Here is an 8,020-nt window from a genome sequence, read left to right on the forward strand (position 1 = left end):
GCATAGGAAACAAACTGTTCGCTTCGTCAATCAAATTCGAGCGAGCCCAACTCGAGTGAAATTTTGGGCCTAATACTGCGTTCGGTAAGAAAAACTCGAATTCAAAATCGAATATGAATTCGAGTTTTCTCTCGTATGAATTCACTTTTTAACTTAAATTTTAAATTTAAAGGAGTGAAACGAACGGACCTAAACCACGTATGTTAACCTCAAGAGACCATAGTTAATTTTTGTTTAACATGCTGTATATCAAAGCAAGGGTTAGTCTTAAAAGCGGTCTTCTAATTTCACCCCAATCTTACTTGAGTAAACCTTCAAATTGTTTTAACCTTAACCTACCGACTCGTTTCAGTTTTAAACTTTTTGTTCAGTTCATGTTAAAAATAAGATGTAATATGTATAACGTTCCCTCAGTAGAGTGTTATTTTTTCGGCACTTTTAACGTCTACATTCCATGCACCCTTTGCAGATCGACTACAGAGAGCACTCAATACGACGAGCTTTCTCCAACCCGAATCAATTGACGATATTACTAATTATATGACTTCATACAACTTACCATATTGTACAACTTTATGAATAATTTATACCTTTATTAATTATTTATTTGAATGTAATTACCATATTTTGCACGGAGAAAAAAAGGCCGCAAAAATTTTACATTCCGCTAACCAATCTATTTCTAACTCAAGGACACATGCTAAATCCCACTAAGAGAGTGTTTGGTACGGGGAAATTTTTGAATAAGAATGAGAATCTTCTCAAATTCTTACGTTTAATACAAGAATTGCAATTTTTACATTATCGGGAATGTGAATTCCATGGGATTCACTTTCTTTTAAAATAGAGTAATATGAATACCACTATATATGATGTTATTCAATTCCCACGAATCTTAAAGACATGAGAAACCTGTTCAACAATGAGTAAATCACCCCAAACTCTTTAACAATCTAATACCCAGTTTTTATAAGAGATTTGTGCAAAAACGACCGATTTTAACATCCTCCAGCCTCTTACGCCACTTTCATCACGGATCACTTCTCTGCATCAAAAAGCACGCCTTGCTTGATTGTTGAAAGAGTGCAGTCAAGGCAGCTACATTTTGTTTTGTTTTGTTTTTTTTTTTAAATGATGAAAATTCACAAGCTTGGCTTTCCATTGATTTACTTTTTGTGGTCTTCTTCTTGGCTGACTCCGGAAGCATACAGCAGGGTCACACCGGTTTAAAATTCGATTCCAAGGGCTTCTCCTTATCCCCATCGTCAAAACTCCCCCATTTCCATTCGAGATTAGGCCAAAATTTGAACCCACCAATTAGTTACATCCTGTGGTTCTAAACAAATGAATTAATTAAACAATTCTTTTTAATCACATCAGCCAAATAGCATGTCTGATTGACACCAGCAACTAACATATCTGGAGGAGATTAGCCGACCATTTCCATTAAGAAGCACGCAGTCACTTTTCATCACTTTTCATCAATCTGCTTTTGTGGTGTAGAGTTATGACCGAAATAGTAGAGCGAAGCCAAGCAGATTAAGAAATCTGTAAGCACCAGACCCACCACATCAAACACAAACTTGGGAGCAAATAATCCCCATACCTGCAAGGTTGTTGTGAAGGTGGAGAAACAAGTTAATTGGCATGCACTATTGAGTAATGAAGAACTAAACATGCTAAAGAAGCGCCTTTACCATCAAATGCCGCCTATGAATTGCGACGCACACCATAGTGGCTGTTACCGTAGTGGCCATAATGAGCCCGTACAACAAATACACCTAAAATACCAAAGCTTGTATTTAGTCTTCAAAACTGATTAGGCAAAGCCAAGAGGTTGGATGATTGGAATTAACTGCTAATTTGCAAAGAAAAAGTGCAACTAAGTCAACGTAATTAGATGATAAACTTACCAGGGATAACTGTGTGAATATGACATGCTTTCGATATTCAGTCCGACAGCACGCAACAAGAAATGGAAGTCCAAATATCGGAAGGATGAGAGAGAGACCAAATGTATCAATGGTGAGAAGGATTGCTTGTCGAACTAGGACGAATTCATCAAACCTGGAAAGCATTTCTGGGGTTTTAAGTATCTATCTAGAGAGCTCAAAGAAAGTAACTCCTAATGGATAGAAGGAGATAACAAAGACCAAGTGACTGCATCACTTTGGGAGAGTCAATCATTAGTCAAATATAATTCTTTATGCCGTCTAATAGTACCAAAAGTTCTATGCTTCCACCTGTTACACCCATAGTTGGTTAACTAGCACATCCATGGATGTTGAGTTGGAAACTACGTATTTAGACACACCCATGACTCACCCGATAAAGGCTGCACCATATCGGAGGCCATCGAAAGCACACCTGATGCAAAGGTTTTCAAGAAAAAATCAGACATGAGAGAACCAAAGATCAAAAACATAAAAGCTGAATCATAAAAAGTTACAAGTCTAATATATATAAAAAAATATATTTATTAGCCAGAAACCAAAGATATTATCGAAACCAACACAGCCATTGGGAAGGACAGTGCAACAAATATGGAAACGTTTGGATAGAATAAACAACAAACCAGTGTCCAGTGCAGAAAAACAGACACACTCCTAAAATGCTCCACTGTGTTACAGTTAGCGGGTCGATTGTTGAGTTTCCAGTGCCTTTGTTGTTGGCATCGTGCTTAATATCGCCCAGCCTCATTATGCAATAACCTGCAAAAGTAGACTTAATAAAACCGATTTTCAAGGAAAAAAAGAGCTTGCGGTTCTGACTTCTGCCATTTAATGTGATAACCACGCCTATCATCCAGTGATGAATCTATGAAAGAAGAAACTATGGACCAAAAGTAATGAAAAAAGTGTACCTCCAATTATGGCTGCTACAGAAACCAAGGGCCCTTGTTTTCCCAATAGAATGATGATTGTTGAACTACATGAAGATAGCACGGCCACGGTTTTATCAACTAAAATTTTCTTCCAATCAAAAGATTTCTCTCTGTTGAAGAGCTGATGGAACATAAGTAACGATAATTGTGCAAATCCAATGGCATAAATTATCCGAGGAACCAAATTTCTTCCAATGCCTCCAAGTACCCAACCTGGACTTAATATGTTAATCTCGGAGACCCAGTGAAATGCTATGAGCATATAACTCAAAATAGATCCCATGGCGACATATTTACATAACCCCTCAGAACAGCCACTACTTATGGCCTTGTATAGGAAGATTGCCAGTAGCATCAAGAAAATCACGGGCACAATTTCAGTTATAAATGACAAAACGGGAAGGCCGTAGGTACTCCTGAGCATCCATGAAGGATAAAATTTCGAAAAATCAAAACCTGGAGTTTGCTTTGATAATCCAACTTCAATAGTAAGCCTGCAAATTGTAATTACAAGAAGGAAAACAATCACCTGCAAAGAACCAAAAATTAAAATCACAAGCACCTTCAATATTTCTTCCAGAATCCTCAAAGAAAGCGAAAGAGAATTACATGTTGGGAAACCTTTTAAGCTTACTAGAAAAAGAAATAACCACTCAAGTCTCGACATATACTTACTTCCAGTACCATCTTTTTCTTCTTCTTGATTGAATCTCGTAACTTAACAATTCCACTTGTGGCCAAAAGAAAGCTTGCTACTTTTCCTTCTTCCACTAATCAGAAAATTAACAATATCAGATTCCGCACCATCCACCACCCAAAAGAAACCCGTAAAAACAGAATAAAAAACAAAAGAATTTTACTGCAAACTAATATATTAAGCAAGTACGACACAGCCATCGCACAACTTATAAAGTATACGGAACTTACAAATATAACTATTTGAGAGGAAGCTGCACGCACGTATTGCCACTATAAAACAAGCCAAAAATAGCCCAAAGGAAATTCCTGAATCTCCCGATGCAGAAAAAGAAATGGCATTTTGCCTTTTCACCTTAGTAATAGCAAGAATATGGATGCATATTGACAGAAACATTATGCCAAAACCAATTGCCATCAACTTTAAATTAAATTCAGTCCACTTGGACCGTGCTAGCTCAGCAACACTTGCAAGGAAATTAGAATAAGCATCAATCTGCCTCTCAAGAGCAGGCAACACTGTATTGCAGCTTTCGTTTTTATAAGTGAAAAAGTTCTTTGTATGAGATACCCATTTCTCCGCTGCTTGAGCATAAAGGTCTGCTATATGGAACAAGTCTTCACTGGAAAATCCAATAACAGAAGAAGCAGAATAAACATCAATATATCTTTTCACCTGAAAAAAAGGGAAAAAAAAAAAAAAAAAGAATACATCAGGCGATGCTTTTCATTTGGGTACATACTCTTTAAAAATATGTCTTTTGTCTATTTGTAAATTAAACAAAGTTCTCTTACATATTTGCGTAATTATCCTTTTAACCTAGCAGTCTATAATAAAAAAGTGATACCTGCCAAGAATTCATGCAGAGTACATTAGCATAATTGAGCATCCATTCTTCTAATTTTGACTGGTTTTCGCAATTTTCTACTACTCCTTTAAAATTCAATGTTCCTGCACCTAAAGCATATAGCTCAGGATTCACATGCCCAATGCTGAAAAGAAATCAACAATGACACCCAAGCGTCCCAAGTGTTAGAAAAGCAAGAAAAAACTTAGAATTTTGGGCTAAAAATTACAAATTAACTAAACAATATAGAATGAGTATCAACAAATTTGAAGTGGTGGTTACAACACACCTTCCAAAAGGGAAAGGGATACCGAGCAGTGCTGAAATAGTAGCTGCAAAGTCAAGCTGCAAACATGACTAAACTAAGTGTGGATCGCACGGAAAAGTTCCAACATAATCAGAAGAAAGAGTCGCATATTTCATGAAAAAATTAATATCCCAACCTGCTGGATGGAGCTGATACGCAGATTCTTCTTATCCTGAAATTAGAACATTAAAACAAATTTATCCAAATCTCAAAAGAAAACAAACTCGAGTTCTGGCTCATGAAAACTAGTATCATTCATTGCATACATTTGAAAAGACAGTTTTCATTTCAAAAAAGACAGAAAGGATGAAAGGATGTGACTTTCTAGAGGCAAATCAGTTGACACTTTATTTACAGTCTATTTACTTAATTTGTCTGTAGTATAATAATATGACAGTTCCTTAAACCCTTGCAGCATCTCTCTTTAAGTTTTTTTGATTCCCTACAAGTATTTCTCCTCTTCTCTTCCCGATTTTCAGTGTATATTTCACTTTGTTTCCTCTTTTTAACCCCCTCAGATGGAAGGGTGATAAAAAAAAAATTAAATAATAATAATAATAATAATAGTAGTAGTAGTAATAATTAAAAAAATCAGTAGGTGTAGGAATAACATGAACAAGGGTAAAATATCCAGAATCAAGATGTCACTAGGAAATACCAAATCAGATTCACCAGATAATGTATTGTATTTGGATGGGATGGAAGATGGAGGCTGCTTAAAGCTCATGGCGAATATAGATGTTTCCACCTGCATGACGTAACTCGAGTTAGAAGTAATATATGTGATAAATAAAACCATACCACAAAGTAAATTAAAAGGGAAAATTCACCTCTTCGGGACCACCACCTCCATGATCTCCATTAATGGTCTGCCCGTGATCACCCATCACAAGTAGAAAAGTATTCTCATGTAACCCACCAGTTTCAGACTGACTCTTTAGCACTTCAATTACTTTCTGCAACGGACTAAATGGTCAGTTTGTTCACAAATAAGAGAACAAGAAAAGAGCATGCACAAGAGCATATCAACTTATTAGGGAGGTTAGTGGAAAAGCTTGCACGTTAACTCTATTGAAAAAAGTGTGACAAGCATGAAAAAGTATGGTATACAGAGGAAACCCCTCGTAATATATAAGGCAAGCGGTCCACATGGAAAGAGCAAAGATTGAAAGGGAGAGTTAATCAAAAGATTTCCTGTGTGTTTAAATTAACCACCTTTAATAGACTTTTTTTTTTCCTAAAAGAAGTTTGACAAAGAAAGAGGGAGAAACTGAAAGATGCATCACAAAAGAGGAACGACAAGAATGATTCAAGAAACTTGCCTGTAAAACGACATTGTATTGCTCCAGTTTTTCTAGCATTTGAACAGAGTCAACGCCAAAAATATGTCCAGCATGATCCTAAGACACATATAAATAGAAAAAAGAAGTTAAAATTCTTGAATAGCATGTCCAGATACACACTGATGAATAAAGTTTTTTTTTTTCCAACCCTTTTTCCTCAAGCAAAGCAATTAGTAACTTGATCCAGGTCCTAAGGAAATAGCAAGCCGCATGCTTCCAAAAACAATAATTTCTGGTTCTTCCCTAAGATGAGATATTCCAACTTTTTTAACTCAAGAACACCAAAGTAAATTCAACTTTAAAGCAAAGAAGATATCCGTACCACACCAAGGAAATGTGCAATAAGAACATCCCAATCTTCTTGATACAAGGATGGAATAAGATGGTCAATGCATCCATTGTCTACCTAGAAGATCAATGAAAATTAGACTCTTGGGATAAGTATAATTGTTTAGAACTACCTATTGGGGAAAATAACTTAAAGTCTGAGCTTACATTAAATCATACCGTATCAAGATCTTTAACATTAAAAGAGGGGAAAGGATAAGATCTTTCAAAATGATGAGGAAACAACTGCATCCATGTGTCATCCCCCATCATCACAACTCGTTTTCCATTTTGAACTAACTGCAAGAAGGTCCAAATTCGGTGTATATCACTACAAGAAACTAAAAATCTTGTAATCGGGGACAAAAAAAAGGTAATCATCACCATATAAAAGAAGAAGAACTCGAGCAAATATATAGACATAAAAGAGTAAAAAACCAACCTGATGTAACAAGTTATCTTCAGTAATTGCAGGAGCTCCAAAGCTATTCCCAACATCAATAAAAGTGGGTAATCCACCAGTTGTTATGCCCTGAAAACCTTAAAAAGAGAAGAAAATATCAAGTTAAAAGGCTGACCTAACAAAAGAAAATTGGTCTAACTTCAAAAATTTTGACTTGGAAAAAAAAGCAGGGAAAAAAAAATGATTTTCAGATGGCATGTATAGATGCTATGGCTCAAAATCTCAAAAGCCAAAACTTCAATCATTAAAGTGGAATATGTAGGAATATTAGTCAGCATTATATTGAGTTTCAGATTATGAATATAATTTATTTTATAAATGTGGAAATCCGTGATTTACAACCTGATTTCTAGGAATTAGTTGTAATCTGATTTCTAGAGACTAATTGTTAATAATTAGCTTAATTTGTTACCTAGAATAAAGGGATACTGGTTTTATATGACCAATTTCCTGTTTTTATGTTTTTTCCTATTTTAGTTGCTTATTCTCAGGAAGTGATCCTTTCCTTCCTTGCTATTTAACTCAATACAATTCGAGTGTTACTCTCACTTGCATCAAACCTAGACTGGCCACTATATCAGTTGGATGTGAAAAATGCATTTCTCAATGGGAATTTAGAAGAAGTCTACATTGAGATACCATCTGGATTTGACACACTAGCCACTACCAACAAGGTATGCAAACTCAAGAAGTCTTTGTATGGACTCAAGCAGTCACCAAGAGCTTGGTTTGACAGGTTCACTAGGGCTGTCAAGAAGTTTGGGTATGGTCAATGAGACAGACCACACCATGTTTGTCAAACACTCATCTTCGGGTAAAAAGGCAATACTCATCGTGTATGTTAACGACATCATCCTAACTGGAGATCATGATGAAGAGACACTCAAGCTCAAAAGTTTTCTAGCTAAAGAATTTGAGATCAAAGACTTGGGCAATCTCAAGTACTTCCATATGGAAGTAGCATGGTCAAAAAGAGGCATTTCAGTTTCACAGCGGAAGTATGTGTTAGACCTCTTGAAAGAGATAGGGATGCTCGAATGCAAGCCAGCTGACACTCCTATGGCCTCCAACTCAAAACTAGAAAGTAAATATGATAGTGCACCAGTTGACAAAGGAAGATACCAAAGATTGGTTAGGAAACTTATTTATCTC

General features: G+C 36.0%; 1 protein-coding gene across 1 annotated transcript; it reads right to left on the reverse strand.

The window, feature by feature from the left end:
* Window positions 1-735: 735 nt before the first annotated feature.
* LOC21385073 (GPI ethanolamine phosphate transferase 3) lies at window positions 736-7,468 on the reverse strand. The gene is made up of 18 exons (XM_024170621.1): window positions 7,418-7,468; window positions 6,848-6,937; window positions 6,586-6,705; window positions 6,401-6,484; window positions 6,058-6,135; window positions 5,566-5,691; window positions 5,394-5,483; window positions 4,872-4,907; window positions 4,718-4,773; window positions 4,429-4,573; window positions 3,812-4,256; window positions 3,560-3,654; window positions 2,864-3,413; window positions 2,576-2,711; window positions 2,326-2,367; window positions 1,914-2,067; window positions 1,698-1,781; window positions 736-1,606 (listed from the first exon to the last, which is right to left on the reverse strand). Exons 1-18 carry the CDS (start codon window positions 7,466-7,468, stop codon window positions 1,472-1,474), a joined length of 2,517 nt encoding a protein of 838 aa, XP_024026389.1. The 3' UTR covers window positions 736-1,471.
* Between the last annotated feature and the right edge of the window lie 552 nt (window positions 7,469-8,020).

The sequence above is a fragment of the Morus notabilis genome, unplaced genomic scaffold (assembly GCF_000414095.1).
Source record: "Morus notabilis unplaced genomic scaffold, ASM41409v2 Scaffold1278, whole genome shotgun sequence".
Classification (NCBI taxonomy): domain Eukaryota; kingdom Viridiplantae; phylum Streptophyta; class Magnoliopsida; order Rosales; family Moraceae; genus Morus; species Morus notabilis.

Excerpts from the sequence above, each read along its gene's own strand:
- LOC21385073 (XM_024170621.1), bottom strand. The coding sequence starts at position 7,468 with ATGCATTTTTCACATCCAACTGATATAGTGGCCAGTCTAGGTTTGATG. Across the intron at positions 6,485-6,585 it reads ATGTTAAAGATCTTGATACG|GTAGACAATGGATGCATTGA; the intron begins GTATGATTTAAT and ends TTGATCTTCTAG. Across the intron at positions 4,574-4,717 it reads ATCCCTTTCCCTTTTGGAAG|CATTGGGCATGTGAATCCTG; the intron begins GTGTGTTGTAAC and ends ATTTCTTTTCAG.